Genomic DNA, 27,830 nt, shown 5'->3' on the forward strand with positions numbered 1-27,830 from the left:
GGGAAACCGACTTGTACAGTGCCGGTGGACAAGAAACTCCCGCCATTTCGACAAGAAATTAACCTCTTGATTGATACACTTTACTTTTTTAGTAAGAATTAGTCGCGCCGCTGTGTGCTAATAGTGCGCCTTGGTTAAGTGAAACGAAACAGAGACAACTAATTACGCGTCAGTACGCCTAGTTTGCGAAGAAGTGTAAATTGTTGAGCGCGCCAGACCTCCTGCTGAACTGAGCTCAGGCTTTGCCGCGAGTTTGATTTCGGTGCCGCTTACATCCTTTTCTTCTTCTTCATCCGGGAGAGCTGAAAGTTTCTCAACTATCCACAGAGAAAAGTCCAGACGCGCATCTCAAACTAAAGACTTTGTGTGGAAAGGATTGTGACGATGCTACAGGAGGACAGACGAGGGCTGCGATGATGCGACTTCTTGTAATAAGCGCACTGTTATTGTTTTGCAACGAGGTAGCCGACCAAGCTGCTAGCCACTGAGCTAACCCGCTACACGCTGAGCCGGGCCCTGCCGGTCGGAACGTGCGGCGTTGACACTTCGCGGCACCGGGATACATGCTAAGGACACACCGTACCTGTCTGTACTAATTCGCTACCGGGGGGTTTGATTCAGTGCCGTATCTGTATCCGCGATGGCACCGCTTTTGGGACGGAAACCTTACCCACTAGCTAAGCCGCTAGCCGAGCCACCAGGCCCGGGAGAGGAGGTCTACATCGTCGAGCACAGCAAGGAGGCCTTCAGGAACAAAGAGTATCCTTATACATGATGCTGCCGAGGCTCAGTGTCGGCACGTTCAACTAGCCGCTGCCCGTGACTACCCGGACACACTATTGTTCAAACAACTACACAGAATAGCGAAAGACAGCTAGGGTGTGTAAGCGGGCGCTCGCCGACATGTTTGACTGTTTCTGTGCTTTGTTTCCCCGGGTAGAGTAACGCTAGGGTTTGGGTGTCAAGCTCGTTAGCTAACATTAACGTTGCTTTACTAGCTACTGCTAATGAAGTTAGTTTTCGTAGCCGGCGAACCACTTTCTTAAACTCAAATGAAGATATTTTAGTTTGTTTTAGTTGTGTAGCGAGGTGCCAACACGCATTCCGGTGGCTTTATCTGGCCCCTGTCAGAAGTATTGACATTAGCTGTTGGAGCTAACTGCTAGCCGGAGGTTTCCCATTTTGTCACAATAGCATGACGGTGGACGCGCAGTCCAAGACGTAGCCTAGAAGTTAACATTAGCACAGAAGCTACCTAGAGTTTGAGTTAATTTGTGTGTTTTTACTCTTTACCAAGAAGTGACAAACTAACGAGCTGTGCACCAGGGAACTCACTTTGGTTGTATATAGCTTAAGAGTTGGGGTTTGGTGTAATTGATAACTTTTCACACTTCTTCATGTGGTGGATGTGAAAGCATGATACGTCAGAAGTTCCGCCAGCGAAACCTATAAAGCAGCAGAGCAGTCAGACGAGACATGATTATACAATATGTCCTCATTAAAGTAACTTTATTAAGTTAGTATAAAATGTTGTCACGTGGTTCAAGATATGAAACCCATAGAGCACAGTGACCGTGATCGTTTTCCGGGATGTTGCTTGTTAAGGTTTTACTTTCATCTCTGGTAGTCAAGACAAACTACATACTTTCATCCAACAACGGTTTGTTTGTTCCGCAAAACATTAATTAAGCTAGACCTTATGCTTGCCAGTGCCTCACTTATTGTATTCTTTTATATCAGCTGTACAATTTACTATTCTTTTATACATTTAGGGCCTGGATTAGTATTCGGGGATTGACCTTTACATTATTGATTGATGTTTATGGTGAATTACATCATGTGACGTTTACACTTGCGTTACATTTTTATGTAATTGTGTATTTGAATTGCTTGGGTGTTATGTGTTTTTAAGACACATACAATTTGCAGTTTCCTTGACAAAATATCTACAGAGAGTATGAAGCACGTCTACAGAGGTACGATGAGCGCATCTGGACATGCAAGAGCACTGGAAGCAGTCAGCTCACACACAAGGAAGCATGGGAGGAGGAACAAGAAGTCACAGAACTGTGAGTATTGAACCCGCGAGTGTGTGTGTGTGTTCACGATTCCATCAAACAAATTAAGATCATTTTCATTTACAATAAACTTAAAGGTGGATCTTCATATTAAGTCCTATCTGCTTGGGAAGTGTTCCCCATTTGTCTTTAATTATATTATATCCAATTCTGACTATTTAGAGTTACTTTCAGTTTTCATTGCAAAGATTAGTGTTACATAAACACAGAGTAGCATCAGGAAGGAACCCTGCTCTCTCAGTGAAGGTCACAGGGCTCGTTGCTGAGCTATGATTGGATAAACCTGACGCTCCTCCTCTAGGTGATGTGTGATTTGAGTCATCGATGAACCCGCAATGTGTCAGCATCTACATGGCAAAGATAAATTCCACTGTGTTAAATACGTTCATATCTGTCAACAGTAAAGGCACAACGATGAATCAGCCTGCATATTTGTCTCAGTAAAGCTAGAGAATCATGATCTACGTAAGCCTGTCTATATTTACTTAGCAAGAGAATGTGCTCCCCCTATTGGTCGGTCCCAGTCCTTTGTTACCCTCTTACATAACGCTACGCTCCCTGTGAGTAATGTAGTATTACAGGACAGTGGGAACACCAGTCTAATGAATGGTGGCTAACTAGTCCATTGAATCCGACTGCTGTTAGAGTCTGATAGTCGGTCCATAACTTGAGTGTTGTAGACACTAAACCTATGAAAAGAAGAGGACACATTGTTTTATATCAAAGTGAAGCATAGCATTGGTGTATGATGGAAAGTTAATGTGAAGATTTGTTTTTATACTAACAACTGACTGGGCCCGTATTTGTGTGCAGCCTCCAGGAGGAGTATAACCAGTGGTTTGAGAAGCCGGTGCTGGAGATGGTCCACCACAACACAGTGTCTTTAGACAAACTGGTCGAAATGGCCTGGGTTGAGATCCTCACAAAGTACGCTGTGGGCGAAGAGTGCGACTTCCTGGTCAGTTCAAATTCTTCAAATTCCTAATGTGTCTGTTTTGTTGTTGAGTAGCTTTGCATATGGAGCGCGGAACAGCAAGGTCACCCTGGCAGGATTTAGACACGTAGCCTTGGCAGCGGCAATGTCATGTTTCAGCCACACACATCCGCTGAGTAATAGACGTTCATTTCATTATGTTTAAGAGACTAGACTTTTAAACCAACTATTGGAATTTAAAAGCTAAAAAAGTGCAATTTCTTAAACTAGAAGGTTATATTTCAAAGAGTGGCCAATTTGAAATAAAAATGTAATTGAATTGCGTTTTCACAGAATCTATTAATAAATAGTTGATGGTCACCCAGTTTTTAGTTACATTTCTTGGCTCTGAGATTAAAACATTGCAACTGCAGGATCATTATTATTTCTCTGACTTTCTCTTTTTTTCCCTTAATGTCATTTTGTAACGAATGAAAACTCTTAAAAGATTCAACACTCAATCTAAAAACATGCTTTGGAGAGAATTGATGGCAGTGATGTGAAGTCTAAATTTATAATTGGTGCCACTGATGAAAAGCAACTGATCCACAGCACACTTTTAATGTAGATGAGTGAAATTGAGCCAAAGTTTCAATGCTTAAACATTGACTGCTGTTTCTTCCAGGTGGGGAAGGATAAAAGTTTGCGAGTGACGGTGGTGAAGATTCATGCCCTAGAAACCCCAGAGGGTGAGACGGGGGAGAAGAAGCTGGAAGGCGCATGCGATTCTCCTTCCAGTGACAAGGAGAACGCCAGCCAGGAGAACCAGAGGAAGGAACCTCCTCTCAGAGAGGAAGAGAACCGGAGGGAGAGTCTCTGTGAGTACACATCTGTGAGACCATCACATCCAGAACCCAATCAAAATGAAAATGAGCATAAACGGACTTTCCAAAAAAGTGTGTAAAGTAAAAGTCCTTATTGTCCTTCTAATCAGGCGATCGAGCTCGGCGCTCACCAAGGAAACTTCCCACCGCTATGAAAGAAGAGAAGAAGAGATGGGTAATGCCAAAATTCCTTCCTCACAAGTATGACGTCAAGCTGATCACGGAGGACAAGGTTGGTAGACGGCTTCATCGGTGTTAAATCATCCTCCCCCCCTCCTTCCCTGAATGAGACACACTCATGATTCTAACATGAATGTCACAGGTGATCAGTGACGTCCCAGCTGACAGCCTCTTCAGAACCGAGCGTCCGCCAACCAAGGAGATCATGCGCTACTTCATCAGGCACTACGCTCTCAGGCTGGGCATGGGGGAGAGCGCCCCCTGGGTGGTCGAGGATGAACTGGTCAAAAAGTTTAACCTTCCCAGCAAATTCAGCGACTTTCTTCTCGATCCACACAAGGTAATTCGATGATTCTACCTATTTAAGTTGGCTTGTTGTTGTTTTTCATCCCTCACAAATGCGTGTGGCTCATTCTCTGTGCTCATCTCCAGTTTTTAGCCGAGAATCCCTCCGCCAAGCGCAAGAGTTTGTCATCTCCTGAGGGTCGACCCAGTAAAAAGATGAAGACCTCGGACACAGGGGAGGAATCGGGAACTGAGAAGGGAGAGAAGAAAAAGAAAAACATGCCCCTAAGTCCCACCATCTGGGGTCACATGCAGGTCAGTTAGTTAGCTTTTGTGCAATACACATCGTCACTGTTTACATGTCAGTTATGGCCCATGAGGTAAAAGTTGTTGCTTAATTGCAGAAAATCAAAATGAATGGTTCCCCACTCAAGGTAAAGAATTCAGGATCTCCAAAGAAAGGAGAAGGCACTTCGAAATCCAGCAAAAAGTTAGGGGACAAGAAGGAAAGAAAGAAAACCGGCAAGGGCAGCGATAAGAATGTTCTTAAAGCAACTAAAAACACTAAAGGAGGCCCTAAGACGCCGAAGATGAAGCAGATGACCCTGCTGCATCTGGCCAAGAGCACCCCAGCTGGGAGCCCGAAGAAGCGAGGCCGCAGCACAGGGATGGGGACCCCCAAGCTGGGGAAGCCACTGCACCCCATGACCCTCCACCTCCTCCGTTACTACAAAGAGAACAAGGGCAAAGAAGACAAGAAGAATGCTCTGTCCTACCTGATCACCAAGACCGCCAAGGCCTTGTCGGCAGACGAGCGGGGCCGACTACCCGAGGAGCTCCAGGAGCTGGTGCAGAAACGCTGGGAAATGCTGGAGCAGAAGAGACGGTGGGCGGCCATGAGTGAGGAGGAAAAGAAGGAAGAGATGAAGAAGAGGCGTGAGGAAATCAGGGAGAAGCTGAGGGAGAGGGCCAAGGAGAGACGAGAGAAGGAGATGCTGGTTCGCCGGGAACAATCCCGCCGATACGAGGACCAAGAGATCGAAGGGGGCAAAAGCCTGCCCACATTCAAGCTGGTAGACATGCCTGAGGGGTTGCCCAACACCCTGTTTGGCAACGTGGCCATGGTGGTGGACTTCCTCAACTGCTATGCGGGCCTGCTGATGCCAGACGACCAGTATCCCATCACAGCGATAGCTCTGATGGAGGCGCTGGCTGGGGAAGGGTCGGGCTTCCTCTACCTGAACCGCGTGCTTGTGGTTCTGCTGCAGACGCTCCTACAGGACGAGCTGGCCGAAGGCTACAGTGAGCTGGACATGCCCTTATCAGAGATCCCCCTCACCATGCACTCAGCATCCGAGCTGGCTCGCTTGTGCCTACGGCCGTGCGACGCACACGGCGAGGAGAGCGCCCATGGCTCGGAGGACTTGGCCCCCGTCAACGACTACAATGATGTGATATCCAGCGAATTCTTGGACAAACTCGAGACGACTGAAGTGTTTGAGCTGAGCCCTGAGGAGAAAGTGAACCTACTGGTGGCACTGTGTCACCGCATCCTCATGACCTACTCGGTTGAAGATCACGTTGATTCGATGCAACAGCGTTCAGCTGAGCTGTGGAAGGAGCGTCTGGCTACGCTCAAGGAGGTTAACAACCGGAAAAGGGCACAGAAGATGAAGCGTAAGGAGATGGAGGACAAAGGTAGGAAGGAACACACCAGAGAGTCTTATAAGTTGATGTGTATATATTTGATTGATTTCTAAAATAGTTTTTGGCCCTGACTTTAGTCAAAGAGGAGGGAGGCACACTCAAACCAGAGAAGAAGAAAGAGGCGATTGCCAAGAAAGACGTCAAAAAGGAGGTCACAGTGGAACCAGAGCCAGAAGACATGATCACCTCAGTGAAGAGCAGGCAGCTGATGGTCATGCAGGCCAAGAAGGACAAAGAGGAGCAGGACAGACAGAACAAAGGTGCAATGCAGCAACTAATGAACTCCACTACTCTACTCTTATTGTTGTAGGTTATTGCTGATTTAAAAGTCAGTGCTCATCACATTTGTTTGTTGGTCCCGCAGAGCGCATGGAGAAGGAGGCTGAGGAAGAGCGGCTGCGCAAGCAGAAAGCTAGCGCAGAGAGAGCCTTTCAGGAAGGAATCGCCAAAGCCAAACAAGTGCTGCGCCGGGTGCCACTGGGCACGGACAGAAATCACAACAGGTTACATTTGCCTTTATATTTCCTCAACGAAGACTCAACATCGAGCGACTACCAGTTGCTTTGACAGCTTGTTGTTGACCGTCGTGTTTGTTTGTTTCCCAGATACTGGCTCTTCTCTGACGTGGTTCCTGGTCTGTACATTGAGAAGGGCTGGGTACACGAAGGTATCGACTACAGCTACACCCCCCCACCCGAGGAGGAGAAATCTGCAGAGGAAAACCAAACTGAAGAAGTTGTAGAAGAGGATGAGGATGGTGAGTCGGCCGCCATTATGGCTGCACATATTGTGAATAATAGTAAGTAAATCAACCACAGTGTAGTATGTTATGGAATGTTACAGTTGGGATCTTCTGGTTTCAGGAGCTGAGAAGGACGATGGCAGTACAGACGACGCAGTCAGCGATGGAGCCCAGCAGGTGGCGCCAGCAGACATCTGTATAGAAACCACCGTTCCCAACCAAGGACAGAACCTCTGGTGAGCACCGTGCAGTGTGTGTACGCCACACGCCGACGCTGCCGTGCGCCTCCCATTGTTGTCATTCACTCGTGTTATATTTCTAAACATGAATTTATGTTTATTCTTTCAGGTGTATATGCGACAATACAGCCGATCTGGAGGAGCTGATGGAGAGTCTTCATCCTCAGGGCGTCAGAGAGAGTCAACTGAGGTCAAAGATACAGCACAGGTAAACCAAACGCCTGACTGCAGCCTCCATAACCTCATGACACGTGTTTGCCTTTCATGATCACATACTTACTTAAACGTAAGCGCTCACCAACACACCTCCTCCCATGTGACAGGTACCAGGACGTCGTCCACTCCATCCATCTGACCCGTAAGTCCAAGATGGGCCTCAGGACCTGCGACGGCCATGCAGAGCTGCTCAAATACATGCGCAGCGACGTGCAGGAGATCGCCTCTCGCCTGCAGAAGGGAGGACTCGGATACCTGGACGACAACCAAGACTTCGAAGACCAGGTGATTTGGTTTGTCTGGTTAACAAGACACATTCGCGACATGTACTGCTGATCCACATGTATTCACTGTTTGCACGCGTCTATGCCACCTTCTTCTACACAGCTGAGAGCGATGGAGAGCCTAAAACAATTTGGAGAGAGCATCATCACCATTCAGGCCTGCGTCATCAAAAAGTTCCTGCAAGGCTTCATGGCCCCCAAGCAGAAGAAGAAGAAAAAGCAAGGCGGCGAAGAGAACAGCAAGGCTGAAGAGGTGGACGAGGAGAAGAAGCTGGCAGAGGAGGCCAGGGTAAGAGAGGAGCTCCAGAAGGTTAGAGAGTCTGAACGTAAAAGTTCTACTGATCCTAATGGAAGCGCTGTCCGTCCAGGTGGCTACAGCCGTGGAGCAATGGAAGACAGCGATCCGAGAGGCCCAGACCTTCTCCCGCATGCACGTCCTGCTCGGTCTGCTGGATTCCTGCATCAAGTGGGACATGAGTGCAGAGAACGCCCGCTGCAAAGTTTGCCGTAAGAAAGGTGAGTCAGGTCGTCCGGTCTAATTGGCTGTAAATGTTCTAACTCGTCATTCTGTCTGACTGTATTTACACGCTGTTATGTCCTGGTTTGGAAGATCAGTTATTCGTGTCCTGCATATACTCACTTAGTGAAATCTCATCTATTGCTGACGCCCGTTTGTAACGTGAGCTGGTTTTCCCTCCAGATGACGACGAGAAGCTGATTCTCTGCGACGAATGCAACAAAGCTTTCCACCTGTTCTGCCTGCGCCCGGCTCTGTACCGCATCCCCGACGGCGAGTGGCTGTGCCAGGCCTGCCAGCCCACCGTGGCCCGGCGCGGCTCCCGTTCGCGGTAAGAGACGCACACGCCGTCATCGGCTTCTTTCCAATAAATCGCTTAGGCTGCAGTCATGACGGGAACATAGCGAGAATCAACCGCTTTCCGTTTTTAAACGCTGACCCTCCTCCCCCGCAGGAACTACAGCCAAGACTCTGACGAGGAGGAGGACGAGGACGAGTCGGAAGAAGAGGATTCCGAGGAGGACGAAGATGATGAGGAGGAGAACGACTACACGGCGATGGGCCACAGCTGTGAGTGTCCAAGTTCTTCTGTAGGCGCACAGAGTTTAGGGCGAGTGGGTTTTTGGTAATTGCAAGAATGCAGAAGGGGAATTCGGGCCCCGACTGCTCCCTCGTCTCCGCTGTGTGTTTTGTCAAGCAGCACCTCTCAGGCTCAGTCAGTGTGTATCCACTGATAGCATGTGGCAGGCTGATCCTCTGTGAGTTCAGGCCCCCATATGAACGTAGAGGCGAGCTATTGTGTCCCAGCCAGAGGAGCAGGATCTGAGGAGGTTTTCATCGAGGTCTTGTTCTTCTTCTGTGCCATTCCTGAGCATCCAAGCATCTGGAACTCGCTCACACCCTTAGGAAACACGCCTAGAATGTGCTCAGGGTAACATCAGCATTATGTGACACAGCTAAGGGAGTGTGTGTCCACGCTACATGATGGAACTAAGTCAAGTTTCTGTTTGTGCGTCTTTTTGCCTTCACTTTCCGTTGCTCTTTTGAGCCCTCGTTTCTCTTTAAGCTCCTTTGCTTCTGAAGTCACCCTAATCACGTTTTAACCTTCACTCCATAGTGAGACCGAGGAAGAAAAACAAGCAGTCATCGTCACGGCAGAAACGCTCCAAAAGCAAATCCAAGAAGTCGTATCAAGCAAGCGGCCAAAGCAGCAAGCAGAGGACCGGCCCCAACAGCCCCGCAGACATCGACGAACTGGTACCAATCCTCTATTTACACACGCACACGCACATGGAGGTATTTCCCAGAGTTCTCTATTTAACTCTTTGTGGTGTGGTGGGTGCAGGTGCGACAGAGCTCCCTCACAGGAACTCGCAGGCAGGCGCTGGAGCTTGAGAGATGCGAGGAAATCCTGAAGAAGCTGATGAAGTTCCGCTACAGCTGGCCCTTCAGGTGAGCACAGAAGCTTCCAGATGTGTGCGACACCAACACCTTAATGTCAATCTATGCTTCATCATGTACCAACGCTCTGCTCGTCTTCCAGAGAGCCCGTGTCCCTAGACGAGGCCGAGGACTATCTGGACATCATCTCCAACCCCATGGATTTCCAGAGCATGCTGGACAAGTTCAGCAAGGGCTCGTACCGCAACGCACAGGACTTCCTGCAAGACGTCAAGCTCGTCTTCTCCAACGCCGAAGAGTACAACCAGCAGGGCAGCCACGTGCTCTCCTGCATGGCCAAGACGGAGCAGACCTTCGTCGAGCTGCTCCAGAAGCTGGTGCCGGGCCTCAACTACCTCCGCCGACACACGCGCAAACGCGTCGCACTAAGCCCAGGCACGTCCAGCACAGACGAGGAAGACGACGAGGAAGACGAGGAGGTGGAACGGAACAAAAAGGTTAAGAACGGCAAGTCGAGCAGGCCGAGGAGAGAGGCGGCAGAGCAGCAGAAGAGAACCCGACACGGGAGGGGGCGCCGGGACGAGGAGAGCGAGGAAGACGAGGAGGAGGAGGAGGAGGAGGATAGCCGCAGCACGAGGAGGAGTAAGCGGACCTCGAGCAGGAGGGATTACAGGGAGCAGGAGAGCGACGGCGAGCGGGGCGCGCGGAGAACTCGCCAGCGGCCGAGCCGGGGGGAAGCGAGCCGGGGGGACGGGAGCAGCGAGGAGGACAGGACGTCCAGCAGGAGACATTCCAAGAGACAGAAACGTTTGTGAAATCAGGGTTCTTTTATCGTTCCATCGTCTCTACTTTGCTTTAAATTTTCTGTCTCGCTCTTCTTCTAAAAAAGAGCCCGAATCCTCAGCCAGCCGGGGCTCTTTGAACCTCACAAACTAAAGACTCTTTTGTGTTAAAAGGAATTTTTGTTCATATTTTGACAGAGAAATGACAAAAGAAAACTGATTTATATTTGTAAACGTGTTTAATATTGGTAATTTCTTTTTTCAAACAGGAAAAAAATTGTGAGGTCCTCAAAAAAGCTCTTAAGACTTTTTTCGATTTGATGATTTTGTTTTGAGTTTTTTTTTTCAGTTCCAAGTCGACAACCTCAAAGTGTAATTTGACTTTAAAGCTGGTATCCAGGAGACGGCAAAGGTGTGATGTCATGCAACCTGCTCCCTGAAATATCACTGAACCACCGAATCAGGGCTTTTGTCTTCTCTCAGACCACACACACACACACACACACACACACACACACACACACACACACACACACACACACACACACACACACACACACACACACCATCACTTCTTAGGGATTTTGCAAAGGAAGGGGAAAAACTCGTCTGCCCGTATTCGTGTTTTTCTTCAGTGTACTATTTCTGTTCAGAGGCGATCTCGGTAGTTTGATCGTCTCGTGCGAGTCGTTGGCTTAAACAATGCAAACATCCCCACAAGAATTTCTTCCTCGCCCCCCCGGGCACCTGAAAATGTGCTCTCATTAACAATCTCACCACTATTACGGTCTTTGTTCTAATAACGGGTTCCGTTTCCCGTTTCAGCTCCAGGCTCAGATTCATGCAGCGTCCACTAGAGAAGAAGAAGAAAAAAGGCGTCATCTCAGCTTTCTGATGATGTTTATTGAGAACAGGAAGTAAAGTGTAGAGTCATTTACAATAATTATGCCATACTTTGATTGGATGGAGACGATGTGCTTAAGCAGTGTTTTTAAACCGACATGTTTGTGGAGAAAGCGGGCATTTTGACTGTTTTTGCACATTTTATTCCGTATCGTAAATGACAAGTCGTTGAGTTGTTAACCCACGTCTAATAGATCTGCAGAGGACGCGTCACACCGCCAATCAATCACGAGTACACGCTGCAGCAGCTCGATACGGGCCAGGGGAGAGGTGCAGGGCGAGTCCCCGCCACGGTCAGCAGGTGGCGCTCCACTCCTGCAGTTTGAACGCCGGTCGGTTACCAGGCAGGCAGGCGCCGTGTCGGACGCAATACGAGGGAGCTAAATGGCTGAACTGCAGCAAATGTGTGTGTGGATAAAGATGTTGAATCTAGACAGGGGGGCACAACACTTGAATTCCCCCCCCCCCAGAATCCTTTGCTTATTGTTGCCAGGGTTTCCATGGATGTATATAGAGGTGAGGCAGTGGTGGGTTTGCTCTTTCTTGTCTGTGCTGTGCTGTTTTTCTAGTGTTGGTATCATCCAAACTTTTGATTTCATTTTTGAAACCACTGCCTCGCCCCGCCAACTTTTTATTTTCACTTTGTTCGTGACATAGTTAACAAGTCGTCGTCATCATCATCAGCAGCAGCAGTTTCAAAGTTTTGACCTCAAACAAACAAACAAGCAAAAGCGACTGCCCTCCTCCTCCTCCTCCAAACGAGACCTGACTGTAAATGCTTTCTTTAAATTCCTGGACAAACTGCAAAAGTCTTTTACACTTCCTTTTTTTATATATATATTTATAGTCTCTAAAGCTGGGTTTCCGGCAGGTTTGGAGGATTTACATGTAAAGAATTTCCAATAAAGGCTATGGATGAAGACCGTAGTTCCTCCTGTTGTTTGTACGGAGGTGAGAAGCAAACTCACTTCAGACGTCACTGCCAACTGTAAAACCTTTGTGCTCCATGATAAAGAAAAAAAAAAAAAAAGGAGGAAAGCTGACGAGCCCTGACCACCGATTGATGTCTTTACTTTTTAATAAAATACCCCACAACTGTTACACTCTGGTGTGGATTCTGTGTTGTAAGTATCTGTGTTTTACATCAAAAGGTTTTCATTTGATTCCAGGTAAAATGACGAACAAGTTGGAAGGATGGAGAGTTGTCGTGGCAGCTGTCGGCCTGATGGTGGCGCTGTACTGATCAAAGTTCTCCCAGGATTCCTTGTGTCCTTCCTCAGGAGTTTTTTTTTTTTGTTACTCATACAATTTTAGGTCAATTGTTGCTCAATTTTACACGTAGAGCGTCTGGACCCAGATGGACAAAAGTTCTTTGTTTTTTTGCTCAATTCCTGGCTGTTCTGCTGTAATTGGCTGCTAAAGTTGAGATTGCTTGGCTCATTCTTCAGAAAGTGCTGCCTGTCTTGAATGAATGAGTCCACTGTGACCAGACGTGATGGACGTGTGTACTCAAACCTTCTGCCAAAACAAGAAAGAAGTGGTGGCACTACAACAACAGTTAAATTCTGACAATTTTGGAGGCGTTGGACAAACGGACCTGAGTCTGAGTTCATGCACTGAAACCCTGATACAACGTCCCTCTGTTACTTGCTTGAAGGGTCTTGCACTCTCACAATCTGTCTCCTAACGCACGAGCATGGCGGTCACTGATGCTTTGTGGATCACACTTCCCGACCTTTGTTGACCTACATGTTTACACAAGAACTAAACACAGCTGTCACTAACCGTTCAAGCTTCATGCCCCCCAAAATGAACCATCTTTCATTCCCAAATTGTTTCCCTCGCTTCATTCTGGTCCAAATCGAGGTCAACTGGACCCGCTCAGCGTTTTTACACATGCCGCAGAGCACGTCGGAATGTTAATTGTCAAAGTGTATCATGCAGTGAGTACACGCTTCTGGATTGCTCGTGTTCCACCATTCAATTATTCCCGTTTTTCCTTTAATTGTCACCCATCCGTGGCCAAAATAGGTTCAGATATGTTTTAGCCAAGTGTTATTACAGAGGACAAATGGTTCTGTCCTCCACAGAGACGGATGAGGGAGAAGGTGAAGTTTGGTTGGGTTACTCAACACCGTAACCGCACGACAAAGGCTCAACAACGATCCAAACTCCAACTTTGACACATTGTGGACAAGATTTCCTGACGTTCTCCACATGTCAATGATCACACAGCCAGAGGAAACTCAAAAGGAGTTCCAGAACAATTCCAGTTTGTCCACTAGGAAGACATTTAGACAAAGTTATTACTGTGTCTAGACTGCCATTGAGTGTGGTTTGTTTATACCCCCAAATAATGCTTTTGGTCTGTTGGGCAGAGTGAGGGAGAGCGAGGGAGAGAGAGAGAAAGCAAGCTATCCACAGACTTGTGCCCACACAGGTAGTAGGCGGCAGAATGATCCTATGTGGAAAACACACCGATCCACAGCCAAAACTCAGCGTGTGTGTGTGTGTGTGTGTGTGTGTGGCGTATGGCGTATGGCGCAGGAGGGAGTGAAAGGAGGACAGCAAGATCTCATGAAATACTGCACGTGCTGAGGCGCTGACAGCCTGTGAGTCATCTGTAATTTGCCAACAGGTGTAGAGGCTAGGATGGATCAGAGGAAAGGTCAGAGATGTGAAAAAGCCATCGGAAACTTTGATTTATACTCGTTTAAGGAAAGCCGGGCGGCAGCTGCGTACAACTATATATGTTTTTATCATGTATGATGAATGTGTGTAAGCATGTCGTTTCTTTTGACCGTGTGAAAGCTTTTGAATGTGCAGCTGCAGAGCGACTTGTGAAAGCGGAAACGGCGTGCAGGTCCATGTAGCCAATTTGAGTGTTGAGACCTTTAACGAGTTACAGGTCCTTTTGTCTGTCGTCTTGTTATTAGCAGAGCCGAGACAGAGTTGTAACTTGAGTCCCAAGTCCTATCATGTCCCATCATGTCATAAAGTTGTATTTGTTAGTTTCCAGGTAAACAATCTCATTTGACGATAACAAGTCGTGTCGAAATCATATTCCCATTTTGTGCCTCGAGTCCAAGTCGACCCCTCATGTGACTCGAGTTCACGTCCCCAGATTATTTGTATTGGACAATGGACACTTGCTGGCCGGTGACAGCCAGATTTGGTGGCTACGGCCAAAATCAACCCGAGTGTTCTCCATCAAATCCAATCGGGTCTGATGTGGATGAACTGGTAATGAACTTTGGGAAGTGGCTGGATTTGTTCTTAGGAGGCTTCGTCTCTTAAGCGTTACATCTCACCCAGACGCTTTTTTTTTTTCCTTCCCTTTTATGAGTTAGATGGACATGTCAGACTCCTGAAATATGTCTGAACGCTGAACATCCTACGCCATGTCTCACACACGAGTCATGCCGTCATCAGCCAAAGTTCACTCCTACACGCTGCCATCTTATGCTTATTATATATCGTCTTTATCTTATCTTAGTGACTGCTCGGCAAAAGAAAAAGCCTTAGATTTTGAGTTGGAATATTTTGTGTTATTGTTCTTTTAACGTTATTTCCTAATTTTCTGTTTCCTCTCACTTGAGGCGTCTGGTCTCATGACCTTTTGACCCGGACTGATTGCAGAATGCTTTACTGGAATCACCTTTGTTGATTTGGCGTTGTGTCCCATGTTTTTGTGCGATATGTGAGACACTTTTTGCTGTGCAGTGTTTTTTAATCTCCACTGAATCCCAGCATTTTCAAAAATTTGGTTGATCATCTTTTGTACATTCATCATTAAAGCCTTTGAGGGAAATGAATTCCGGAGGTTTGTTGAGAGCTGCAGCAGGTCACAGGTTTGAGACTCGAGCCGTTCACAGTGTGTCCACCCCAGTTTCAGCATTAGCTTCTCTGAAAATTCTTTCTGGAGACACCAAAAACCTCCCAAGGTTTCTTCATCTCACAGCCAACATACTGTCTTAAGCAGAACAAATACCATAATTCCAGGACTTAAGATGCTTTCTGGGAACACAGCCTGAAATTGTGTATCAGTGGAGTCCACTGGATTAAAGTCACACCTGGTTCAAATAATACTTGCAAACAATTCACTAGAGTCTCTGAGTGAGCGACGTTCATAGGACAAAGCGCTTACACACTAGTTAATATTTCAATTTTGAATCAATAAACACATTTTTCATCATCATCATATCTATTGTAAAGTGATTGAAATGAGCTATAAATAACATGTGCTTACTCCAAGTTACATGACTTATTCAGGACCCGGCCTGGCGTATTAATCAGCAGACGCCTCAGACGCCTCAGACGCCTCAGACAGGGATTATGCAATGCATCATCTGTATTTAGAGAATGTGGAATCCTAGTTATTCTATCCATGTCTACACGCATTTGAGTGCATGTAAACATTGTGACTGATTAATAGAGATGTTTGGAAAGCCACACAAACACAGCTGAAACACTCCATGACTCACCTCGTCCAGATACATTAATGCAGAATCTGAACTTTTCATACAATCAGAATGTGCGTAAACAGACTTTCACTCACAATAAATGTTTTACATGTTGTGTCACAAAGTTTGACTCAACAGGTTGAGCTAAAGCAGCAGTAGCAGGCAAACACTGGCCATGCGTACAGTAAACTTTGACCTCTGTGTAAACTGACAGCAGGAGTGAAGCAGCGAGTCGTCCACAGTGTTGTAGATGTGTGTGTGTGAAAGCAGCGTGGATCAACACCACCCGGCAAATATTTGCCTGCAGCACGACCACAGTGCAGAGGGCAACTGGCACAGAACTGACGAGTGTGTGTGTGTGTGTCATCGTCATTCCACCGCAGCCAGATCATAATCAAATCAGTTTGACTTGAATAAGGAATATGGATGAGACTGTGGTGACATGACAGCATGAACAGTCTCACCTAGTAAACACAAAGTAAGAAATCCTCTGATTCTGTAATAAAGTTGGTTGAAAATATAAAAATTGTGCTGTAATAAATAAAGTTTCAGCATTTCAGAGGGAAATTACATTTTTTTTATTTTCCCCACAAATACAAACTTCTACTACAACTAATAATAATGCATGACTTGAAATCACGTCTCCCAAGTTTTGAGTTATTTAAGCGTTCTAAAACATGTATTATTTCATTCCAAAATGTCCATGTATGCACTGAATACATGTAACTTTGCTCAAACAGACTTTTGAATGCAGGACTTTAACTTCCACTATTTTTTCAGTGTGCTTTTACTTCTTCTTCTTACTCATAAGTTGTTCGCCCACCGCCGGTCTTCAGATGTTTTATGTTTAATTTATCATTGCAGCTGAGACGTGAGTGTTCATGCATGTGGCTGTAGATGTGCGTTATGTGTTCCAGGCTGAGGGGAGCGTGCAGTCGGCCTTCCTCACTGCGTTCTTGACACCTGTCCCACTGGTGCCGTCACACAGATGACAGTGAGTCACGCTCTCCTGCTGCTGGAGTCGGCGCTGTGCTGTCTGAAGGGAGCTTTCAGTGCATCTGTAAGAGTGAGCTTAGTTTATGTCATATTGTGGCACACTTGTAAATGAGCTCAGTCAGCGGTAAATCTTTCTATCTCGGGGAGGCACAGAGAGAAAATGAGGACAAGGAAAAGAGAGAAAAATCCTGACAGGCTGCCAGGCAGAGACACACACAGTAACATAATCATTCACAGAGCGTAAAGGTGAGCTGAAGTCTCACTGCCAAAACCAACTCATATGACCGGAGCATCGACGTACCCTACATTCTTCTCTCTCCTTTGCTTTCAGCGCGAGCACAAATGATTATTAATGCTTAATTCACAAACAGGGTTCTCTACCCAACCCTCTCCCCCAATTTTCTCCACTGATGTGTGTCCTCTGCCTTTGATGCTATAACCAGAGTAAGATCAGGGAAAGCAAGGCAGTGCAGAAATAGACGAGTTCAGAGGATGAGTTGTGCTCTTGGGAGGACGGAACTCTCTCCCTAGAGGGGATCCGCTCTATTCGGAAACAGAATCTTCCCGAGGACCAAGTTCCAAACTGCAGAATGAACATATCAGCCATCATCAGTGCCAAGCTGACATCTCACACACTTGGTCTGCTTACAAACAAGGCTCACATCCGCTCAGGCTCCTTAGCAAACATGCAAACACGGGGTGTTCCTTTACACGCTGCTCCCTTCTTTATCAATAATTTGAATTTCAGGATTTCCTTCATGTATACATAAATCAGGGAAATATTACAGGCTCTGTGAATGAAAGAGGAATAACTGGATGAACACACTAGAGGGAAGATGAGAGCTATTCAAACTTTCATAGTAAGCATGTGGAGCCAAGCTACTGATTCTAAATGTTTAATTTGAAAATATGTAGATGATGTAAAACTGACTTACATCCCATTGTTTTACGCCTGCACATAGACTGGAAAAGTATGTTTGTAATATGCCCAAATTAGTGTGGATCAATAATGGGAATAATGACAAATCCAGATTTCAAAAAAGGAGTTGCAAAGGTTTTCATCAACACGTGGCCAAACTGGTACCTTGTATCTCCACATTCGGAGATTTTGGAAGAAATATTACAAAATCTCAAAGTTACTCTTCTACTCTTCCCTTGACTCCGGATTCAATCCTCCAACCTCTTTAACATTCCCTCTGAATTCCCTGAGGTGATGTCATAAAGATTTTGAGCGAGGCTAAGCAGCATTTTATCGCATGCTGCAATTACACTAAAGCATTAATTAGGATTATGTGTTTGTGTGTGTTCCCTGTTTCCCAGAAAAGCAAATTACTTCATTATTAGAATTACTTATAGTTTCTAATCTATGTTTTTTCTCCTTTGCAGATCAGATGCATCCTAGATCACACGATGACCTTGATACTTGCCTTCACATCTCATGTTCCTCTGGAGTCTGCATATAGGTCCAGGGAGGAGATGTCAGCAATAAATAGATTAAAGTGTGTAACGGCCCAATAACCACCCGGCACTTCTACACCATAAGCACTGATTCAAATTCTTGGCTTTGTAAGTAACTGGACGTGTGTGTGTGTGTTTGCGTGTGTAAAGCAAGGAGTGACAGGCAGACAGGTAGAGAGAGAGAAATAACATAAAGGAAAAATGCTTATTCAAATGTGAGCACGGGTGTAAAAGTATGCATTTGTACAACGCTGTGTGCACTTAGTGTGTGTGTGTGTGTGTGTGTGTGTGTGCAGTAAGTGTGCATGTGTCTTAATAGGAAGCAGTCTCAGGGCTGCTGACGGCTCCATAAAGGAGCCTTTGAATGGCTTGGCTCTGCTAAATTCATAGCAGATGTGAGTGAAAGAATATCCACCCAGGTTGAGTGGCCCTTCACTGCGAAGGCGACAGGAGTCCAATCCAGGGGAGTCAGACGGACGGCAGACAGGAGCCTGAACACACACACACACGCTCACACACACACACACTTTAGATGAATTTCAATCAGCTATGAAGGACCTCTGTATGGCACTAAACTAGAGCTGTGTTTTTTTTTCCTTTTAAATGCCAAATATAATTCTCCCTTTTATTCAAAACACTTCTGACTTTACTTCCTCGTGCTGTTCTCTTCTCTGCGCAGGTTTTCCATTAAAGGGTAAAAAAAAAAGTGTAAAAGTTCATGCAAGGTGTAGGCTGAGGGATGGCCTCTGCATACTGGATCGTGCCTTCTGGTTCCCTTTGGACCCAGGGAGTCTGGAGCGCTCTGAGACCAGGCTTTATGCCACCTTTCCTGGCTCTCGATGACGCCAGAGGAGGGGTGGGGAGCGACTGGCGCCTCACCGCCAATTACCATCCTCTCACGCCGAGAGCACGGCCAGGTAACACATGATAGGCCAGACGCTTTCGAGCAAAGAGCCCCGCAGACAGTCAGGTGGGGTAAAGCACATTAACTTAACCACACGCTGGACATCTGTCAGTGATACTAAACCAGGCAAGTGGTTTTTTCAAAGACTGAAAGGTGGCTCACGAGAAGAAAAGGAGCGATCTGATTATGTATGAGAGGCGCCTTCTCAAAGCTCTAGTTGTGTTAGTTTGGAAACCTGGACACTCAAATATAAAGTCTTAAAGTAATATGTTTTTACAGTCTCCCTGCCAACAGTCTGAAAAGTGGATTTCATGGTTGACACATTAATATGCAAACAATTATTTTAAGAGAACAAAATTTCTTGGCTGATTTCATATTGTAACTATTGTCTTTTTCCTGTTATTCAATGAACAATATGAAACATTTCCGAGAAACAAGTGGAAAAATCTGCATGTGTGGTGAGATTATTTTAACCCTTTTTCCGACACAAATGACTGCGTTTTGGGAATTTGAGATTATAGCACAGGAGTCAACAACACAATGCCAGCAGACAGTGGGACATTTGTGTGGTTGTGTGGTTGTGGGGTGTGGTTTGTGTGTGTCTGGTGTGCGGGTTGCAGTCACAGCTGCACCTAATTGCTAATCAAGCATTAACTATTGATGTTTCTTGCAGTGAGGGTGGAGGCCCTGGCCCTTGATGCTTGCATGCTGGCGAGGAAGCCCAGACAGAGAGCGTGAAGAGACTGAGAGTAAGTGGTCTGCTTAATTTGATGTTCCAAAATGATTAGGAACTCATTCTGTGATCTATTTTAGGTTTAGTCTCTCCGTAAACAACAAACAACATAAACTGCTTCCCCACTGGTTTCAAGGCTTTCTTTGTTGTTTACACTACAGACTTGGCTGAGCTGAATGAAGACAATCTACTTTCACTTTAATTTGTCAGTTTATACAAAATCAAGTAGCTTTAATCACACTCATTATTGCTAGCTACAACGTCTAGATGCTGTTTCGCTTTGGCTTCTACGTTAAGTTTTCCCCGTTACCCCATTGATAGATTCTTATTGCTCAACACAGTAATATTTGCTTGTTTCTATTGGAGACAGAACAAAATCTACATCAAACTTAAGTCTGAGAAGTTTGGGCTTTTATTCAAATCTGTCTGGAACATTTATCAAAAGGCACAAAGACTTCTACCCCCTGAGATGATCACAACTCAAAGATGTGAGTTCAGTTCATTCAAGAAGCCTTTTTGTTTCAAAGTGACGCGGAAATTCAAGTGCCAGCTCATAAATGAGGCCTTGTACTTGTATCCGGAGGCCATTGGTAAACACAACATGAGCTCAGTCTCACTCTTAAACTCAGCGTCAAACTGTGACCACAATGTAAATGCTGCAGGGCTCTAACATGTGGATGTAAATAGATTGGTGTAATACTTTTAGAGACTTTTGGCACTAAAATAAAATATCGCATAGTGAAGGGAAGGGTTGGTATGTCTGTGTGTGTCTGTGCTTTGGCAACTACAACACCATTAAAAATATAAATAGCAAAGATTATACAAACATCATTCATTTTAGGAGAGGGACTAACAACTAAACATTTTTTGTAGACAAATACAGCATTCTCCATCTTTCCGCCTACATCATCTTCATATTTACTTTTTTTTAAAGTACTTAACAGTACAGCTAATGCTAATATAACCACAGTCATGGCCGACTCTAACCAGGGCTAAGCATCCTCATTACACTGCTTTGTGTTGAGTCGGTGAAAGGCTTCTACTTCTGTTTTGGCATTTATTTGCTGGATAAAAATGAAAAACATGTACTGGACAGTCACTCACTGCTCATATGTACCTAACTCAGCACACAGCAAAAGGTTGACCGCTAAGTTAACATATAAAGCTCGGCTAGTAAGCCACATTAGCAGGTGCTTATTTCCTCATTACCAAACCCATTTATCACTGATATTGTGTAAAACAGGGCACCTGAGGGTCACTAGTGGGCCTTCCACCGCCACCGCTGGTCACAGGTGTTTGCCCGACCTGGTTGATGTTCCAACCTGCATACGTTGTTGTCCAACATGTTCACTGGACTGTTCAGTGCTTGTTTTGTCAGACATCTTTTGAAGTATATTGCGATCCTGCATGCTGAAGTTCTCATGGTCCTAAGCAGATTTTTCAGTAAGACGTACGCCCCCTGTGTGTGTGTGTGTGTGTGTGTGTGTGTGTGTGTGTGTGTGTGTGTGTGTGTGTGTGTGTGTGTGTGTGTGTGTGTGTAGGGGTGAAACAGGCGCTGGTCTGAAACCAAGGCTGTTCCATTTGACTGCCACTGAAAACAAAGAATGAGGAGGGAAATTTCACGCCATCAGCACCTCCTGAGTGGACAGATGACTTTATGTCCCCTGCCCCGCCTGTGGGTCTCCGTCTCCTTTTCCTGCCACTCCTACACAAGACTGCTACTTTTCATATCATATCAGTTCATTCTTTCTTGCTTGCTTGCTGTCCTCGCCTGATCTAAGACTACAAAACTTGACTACATTTCACTTCTGTGCACTACTGTGTAATTTTACTTCATTACATTTCTGAATGCAGTATGCACTATCACCTATACTGTGGTGTATCTGCAGTGCCTTAGGAGCTCTTCTAGTAGAGTGAAAGCTTTCAGTATATCTGTTCCATCGCTGCTCAGGTGACAGACAAAGCCGGGGGGTTGGCTGAAGGGCATCGCTTTCACTTTTAATTAAAACTTCACACCCAAATAAATGCTGCTGGATATCACACCCACTCATGTGGCCCTATGAAAAGAGGCCGGCGGGGGCCAGATGTTTGCCTTAGCAAGGATAAATATCTAAGTGGCAGCTTTTTCTGTAAGGGAATCTGCTCCCTCTGTCGTTTTGTCGGATTAGGCGGGAGAAGGAAAACACGGGGATCGTGTTCTGTGCGTTTCCCACTCTCTGGCTGTTCAGCATAAACACCCTGAGTTCTTGGCCTCCCTCACATCCGCCCCCACAGCTCCTCCACCGCTCTCCTCTGCTCCCCCCGGGTTTGTTTTAGTAGCAGAGCCTCACAGGACTGTTTGGTTGTGTTGTGTGTCACACTGGGCGAGTGTTTGATTATGCTGAGTGTTGCACAGTGCATGAGCGGGGTCACGGCAGAAAGGGGGGACGCTAATCCCCCTCTGCTTTGTCCTCCGCCGCACAACTTCAGCCTGTGTAGGACACTTCACACTGGAACTATGGGGGGGATTCATGAGACTAATGCTCCGAGGGTCACACACATACACACACCGCACTAGGGCAGGGTCACCCATGCACATACATAAGCAGAAAGGACACCTCATCTAGCTCACATATTTGAAACCAGTGGTAGAAAGTTTACATGACTCGTTCAGTTTTCCTCTATTCCATCACGATGTTTCCACTGTGGGAAATATTTAACTTCTTACTCCACTCATCCGATGAGTGTAGTTACTATATTTGCTGATTAAGGCTGTCGGCATGAAACTTTGTGTGTCAGCCTTGTATTTGCTCAGTGACACAATGCAGTTTAAATGTTATTGTAAGAGTTAGAGAGGTAAAGAGGTCAGAGATGTGGAGGAGCATGAAACTCCTTCAGATGACAGGAAAGCAAGTAAATCCTCCAAAACAGAGATTTCTTTCTGAAAGATTGGGGGGAAGAAAACTGGTACTTTATTATGGCCAAATAAACCCATTGCACAGTGACAATATATTTTTTAATCTACCTTTTAGAATAATAAATACAGGACCTGTGGTTTAGTATTTACTAATGTGGTATTAGTTGTTTCACTAAAGTAAAGGATATGAGTACTTCCACTAATGTCATAGTTTTCTATGATAAGACTTTTGACTTGTTCTGGATTAAGTCAGTATGTTTACGTGCACATTAACACTTCAGTTATACTCCAGGTACTCCAATTAAAACCCCATGTTGGATATAATCAGACAGCAATCTGCATAAATCAATATTTCAGTTCAATCGGAGTATCAGCAACCTCGGTAATGCAATTCTAAATCAGTGTGCTCAATCATACAAGTGGAGCAAGAAAGAAAGCTGGTTCCCTTCATGTGTGTATGTTTATGTTTTACTCACATTTTGGCCTTATTAGTGTGGATATAAACATTGTAAATACCATCTGTCTGGACTCACACTGTGCAAATCAGTTTCACAATGGCTCTTAAATCTAATGTCCAGTCTGGCAAATCATTAATGTTTATAATCTGAGCAGGTTTATTGTGGAAATTCATGTTGTGTGCTGGTGTAATGAGTAAGCTCTACTTAGTCCTGTTTGGCCATGTTGTGGAAACCAGGCTGCAGTACGCAGCACCTGGCCCAGTTGGGTTCTGGTTTGGGGCTACAGCCTGGCCCCACTAATAGGCACTTTGCCTCCCCCCCCCCCACATCCGCCCAGTACCATTTTCCACTTAATGAGGCTCTAGCCTGGGCTGTAAACAAGCCCAGATGCAACCCCAAAACACACACAGGAAATGTCTCATGACCATAACAACACATGGATAATGCCAGCTCATGCATGATGGGGTGTGAACAGGAAGGCTGATCCTTGCAGGTTTTCTCCCTCTGCCCCACAAGCGCTTATTATCCTGAGGGAGAAGGCTGCATGTGGTGCTGCTGCTCCAGCTCTGGCTGTGCGTGCCAAATCCTCCGCAGCAGCCAAGATCATCACAGACCGCTGCCTCGTTCCTTTTCCACAGCCTACAGTTACAGAATGTACACAAACCACAGTTTATTCAGCGCCGTATTGGACCTGGCATGTAAGCTTTGACACACCACAATAGGAACAATGTCTGTTTCTACGTGCGGAATCTCTCATGCAACAAGGTTTTTATTTTAGTTGTAGGGGGGCTGAGACCTTGACAAAAGGTCCAGTGTTTCAGTCAGTGTGGCCCCAGCTGGTTCCCTTTACTACTAGACTGGCTAATGTACAGTGATCAGCCTAAGTCAACAGCCTGTGCCGGAAAAAAGGCTTAATTGATGATAGGAAATTTTGGGACAAATGTGTTTGAACTGCCCAGACCTGTCCTGTTGAATTTTCTGTCTCATTTTGTCCATAAAATACAGACAAGGCTGGACAACTTCATCTGCCACTTGCACACTGTCCAAATGTGGACATTGTGTAATATTTAATGTGATTGGCATTCATTAACATATTGATATGGAGGATGAACCAGCTCCTCCACTAGTGAAATGCTCCCAAACCCCAAAACTACTCACACACAAGTTTAGATAGTTGTAATTACAATCATTAATGGGACTAAATTGGTTTAAATCAATCAAGTGTAAAAAAAAAAAAAAAGGTCCAAGTTCTGCACACTCCCAGGGCAGTAATTTGCTTCATTGCCCCGTTTCTAGAAGATTCGTGGAATGGAAACGGTTTAATTTGTATTGGAAACAGGTTGAAATGATCTCACTGCGGCGGCAAATGTATTTGTTCTAATGAAATAACACTTTCAAGACTCAATCCATCTCAATAAAATGACATGTTAATGGGCAGCACTATTCCGCATGTGCAAACTACTGTATAAAGGCTTTAGTCAATGTAGGGAGTGCTGTGAAGAGTCGGGGGAACCCTGATGACATCACAAAGGTTATGTTGCGTCCAAAACAAAGCACTAAAAATGACACTAAATTCACTCTTGGATGCATTTTGGGGGAATTCCATCCACTAGCTTCCAGTAGTGGCTTTAATTTACACACTTGCAGTCCAACAGGAAGTAGCCTTTGTGATGTCATAGAGGTCAGACCAGCACTCCTGATTGCCAATAAACTGACTTAAGTCGACGAAATCCAAGAAATGTAAGAAGGGAACTGCATGATTGATCTGATTGTTGATCTTGATTTGTCAGTTAAAGATATTTGGTAGACTATCCTCAGTCATTTAATCAACGTCCAGATTGGAGACTTTGTTGGATTCCTGTTTTCCACGCGCCCCTTACACACACACACACTCACACACACTAAACACTCTCAGCGTCTGCTTAATTAGCAGTAAGTGTGGGAAAGTTTGCGTTGGGTGGGGGGGTTGTCTCATTACATTCCTCCATGCAGACCTACGAGCTCCTTCACAAAGGACTTTTATACCTTCAGATGGTCTGCTGGAGTGAAATCTGTCCTGCGTTTCAGACGGCTGCATGTGTGTGTGTCCCACGAGGGGATTTGCAATCAGCCACCCACACCTCAGCTACCTCACCCTGTCTCCTACACACAGAATTCAATCTTTTATAAAAGAGTATTTTATTCTTTGACTGCTCAGAAAATCCTCAAAATTGGAGATCTTTCCATTCCAAAGTGTCAAAAATTGAACACAAAAGGTTGTTCATGCTGTCGGTTGAAAAGCTTTGTAACTCCAATTTTGGGAATTTCCATTATTGATGCAAGTGTTGTATCTATCTACATAACTGAGAGATTCCTGGATCATGGCTGTTGGAATAAAACAAACAACAAAACAAAGTCACCAAATTCCAAATCAAAGAGTATGAAATGCAGGAGAGGAGCAGATTGGCAGGGTGTTGTGAGTGATTTAGGCTGGATGAGTGGATGAGGGAAGACTGTGCCTCCTCTCTGGGAGCAGCCCAGGGGTGAACCTTTGATGGCAGAGCGTGACATGAGCACATTTAGGATGGAGGTGCAGCAGCGGCAGTGTGACTCACCCGCAAGAAAGCTGAGCCCCTGAATCCGAACGGCTCGGATCTCCTTCTGCTACCTGCTGACGGACAAGCGGCCTGGTTGTGACTCTCACACCTGGACCACGGGGACTATTTAGAACTTTCTGTGGAAAGATGGCAGATGTGATATTTCCTGACCAAAAAATCTGGTGTTCAATGAAGGGACTGGGCTTTGGATGGTGAATGGACTCCATGCTGTTCTAAAGATGTCACCGGTTCATCGTCCTTTTATTACTTATTTAGTTGGTCCCAAACAAAGGCAGAGAGGAGGACACGGGGAGGTTTCACATCCTGTCCTCCTCCACTCCCTCTCTTCAGACTCTTTTTAAAAGGGGACCTTGCTAGGGTTTGTGTTCTTTGTTGATGCTGTTTTCACATTTTTTTTCATCCTTTGTAACTCCTGCTCCCTCTCTTTTTCTCTGGGGAGAGACTCTTTGGTACAAGAGATTAGAGCGGGTGCTGCCTAGCAACTGAATAAAAATGGCAGCTACAAAAGGGGCGCTCTCCCTCTCCAACGTCTGACCTACATAATCCCGATCCTCTGATCGTGCAACATAACAACATGATGAAAGGCCTGCTGTGATTTAACCCTCAAACAAGTACTTGCCATCACTGACCCCTGAGCTCAAAGACCCATCTCGCCCACAGCACAACACCAAAGGGTGACTTCTGCAATCTTGACGGTGCTTAATTGGAAAGGAAGAAGAGGCTGCGAACACTATTGGAAATGAGATGAATGTATTTGAGGAGATGGCAGCCGAGTGGCAAAGGAGATTAACAGTGATCACAGCAACACTGTTGGCTTCAGAGGGCGAGCGAGCGAGCGGCGGATCCTCCCTGTGTTCACTGATTCATGTGCGCCTGCAGTCACAGGCAGACGCAGCACAGGAATGAGAAGCTTTACTCCTCTGTCTTCTGCTTATTGATCAAAGGAAAATGATGGAAACTTCTTTTTTCTAGATACTTCCTCCCCCTGCTCTGTCCTCACAACACATCTGACTGGCCTTTACATGTCATCACCACCCTCATTTAGGATCACGCTTCACTTCCAGTTAGGCGTTTCTGCAATTTTGACTAATATGAGAGAAAGCGACACACACACACACAAGTATGTTAATGTGCTGCTTGTCATGTGACATATGAAATGATTCTTCTGATCTGAGGTTTGATGCATTTGCTTGTTCTCTGTATGTTTTCTGTATGTTCTGTGTAACTGCAACAATAATGTGTTTGGTGTTAATTTGATGTGCACGACACAAAACAAACCAGATGAATCAAATCAATCAATCAAAAAATGAACACTGTCACTGCAATAAACTATATACTAATAAACTATATGTATTTAATCATTTCACTTTCTGTCATTGCTCTTGATAACCAGCTCTGTTCCTAAAATGTGTGTGTGTGTGTGTGTGTGACAGTGTTTCTTAGCGACAGCAGCCCTTGATACAGCGAATCTCCTTTGATTCGTGTTTGGATTTCGGTTGAAGTTTTTAATCTTTTATTTTTTTGGAGTCCTTAACTGACATTTCATTCTCAGCCAGATTGAAAAGCAAACGTCAAATTCAATTCAACTTCCTCTTGATCTCTCTCTCTCTCTCTGTTTCATCCCTCTTTAGACGGAGATGAAAGGATGAACGTAGCAGATGTTAATGGACTCTGACAATTTATGTCCTTAAGCTCAATTCAAGTACATTTACATTTACACTAAACCCTCACTGCAAAACACAAATTCTTCATCTTTATCTTCACGTCATTCTGTCTTACATCTCATTTCCTTTAATGGTCTGAAATCATTTGCACTTGTTTTGACACTTTTGTAAACTGTCAAAGTGTAAAATGCTCCTTTGACAAATGATACTGATCTGATCTGAATCTGAAATTAAGACCAAAACAGAGGATGCATCTAAATTCAGAGGGATTTGTAGGTGTGTTGTTGTTGATAAGTGATGTCATCTGTATTAGTATTCAATGCTTCTGGAATTCCATGACACTGAGCAGCACAGTTAATACTTTATACCTAATAAAACTGAGTCCTTGGCCTGCAAGCTTTTATTTCAGTGACTTTTGTAAACGCAGCATGTTAATTTCTGCTGCATCTCTTCACACACGCACACACACACACGACTTTATCCTCATTTCAACAATATGTCACTGCAGAGCCAGATTCTCAAACAGGCCG

The 27,830-nt window shown here is 45.3% G+C and overlaps 1 protein-coding gene and 1 long non-coding RNA gene across 4 annotated transcripts; both read left to right on the forward strand.

The window, feature by feature from the left end:
• The first annotated feature begins 2 nt into the window (after positions 1 to 2).
• Positions 3 to 12,232, forward strand: baz1b (bromodomain adjacent to zinc finger domain, 1B). The gene is made up of 21 exons (XM_076145959.1): positions 3 to 759; positions 1,953 to 2,069; positions 2,892 to 3,036; positions 3,677 to 3,869; positions 3,986 to 4,107; positions 4,198 to 4,395; positions 4,488 to 4,655; positions 4,745 to 6,038; positions 6,125 to 6,307; positions 6,412 to 6,550; positions 6,653 to 6,804; positions 6,911 to 7,025; positions 7,138 to 7,236; positions 7,352 to 7,529; positions 7,632 to 7,817; positions 7,897 to 8,044; positions 8,229 to 8,376; positions 8,500 to 8,615; positions 9,163 to 9,302; positions 9,391 to 9,497; positions 9,589 to 12,232. The coding sequence occupies exons 1-21, from the start codon at positions 641 to 643 to the stop codon at positions 10,259 to 10,261; spliced, it is 4,740 nt and encodes a 1,579-aa protein (XP_076002074.1). The 5' UTR covers positions 3 to 640; the 3' UTR covers positions 10,262 to 12,232.
• A 3,770-nt stretch (positions 12,233 to 16,002) lies between these two features.
• On the forward strand, positions 16,003 to 26,830 carry LOC142995064 (uncharacterized). Of its 3 annotated transcripts, XR_012961488.1 has the most exons (6): positions 16,003 to 16,072; positions 16,512 to 16,654; positions 17,977 to 18,156; positions 18,345 to 18,965; positions 19,626 to 19,701; positions 21,227 to 26,830. It is a non-coding gene; the product is annotated as an uncharacterized LOC142995064 (long non-coding RNA). The 3 variants fall into 3 exon arrangements; XR_012961487.1 differs by having other exon boundaries at positions 17,977 to 18,965; XR_012961489.1 differs by having other exon boundaries at positions 16,512 to 16,588; positions 17,977 to 18,965.
• Positions 26,831 to 27,830: the final 1,000 nt, after the last annotated feature.

This window comes from Genypterus blacodes, unplaced genomic scaffold (genome assembly GCF_046128005.1).
Source record: "Genypterus blacodes isolate CSIRO-AG114 ecotype Tasmania unplaced genomic scaffold, CSIRO-AGI_Gbla_v1 ptg000032l_1, whole genome shotgun sequence".
NCBI classification, from domain to species: Eukaryota; Metazoa; Chordata; class Actinopteri; order Ophidiiformes; family Ophidiidae; genus Genypterus; species Genypterus blacodes.

Bases quoted from the DNA above. Each gene is read 5' to 3' on its own strand.
- baz1b (XM_076145959.1), top strand. From the start codon at position 641: ATGGCACCGCTTTTGGGACGGAAACCTTACCCACTAGCTAAGCCGCTA. The intron at 7,530-7,631 runs GTGATTTGGTTT...TCTTCTACACAG, and splicing joins ACCAAGACTTCGAAGACCAG to CTGAGAGCGATGGAGAGCCT. The intron at 9,303-9,390 runs GTACCAATCCTC...TGGTGGGTGCAG, and splicing joins CCGCAGACATCGACGAACTG to GTGCGACAGAGCTCCCTCAC.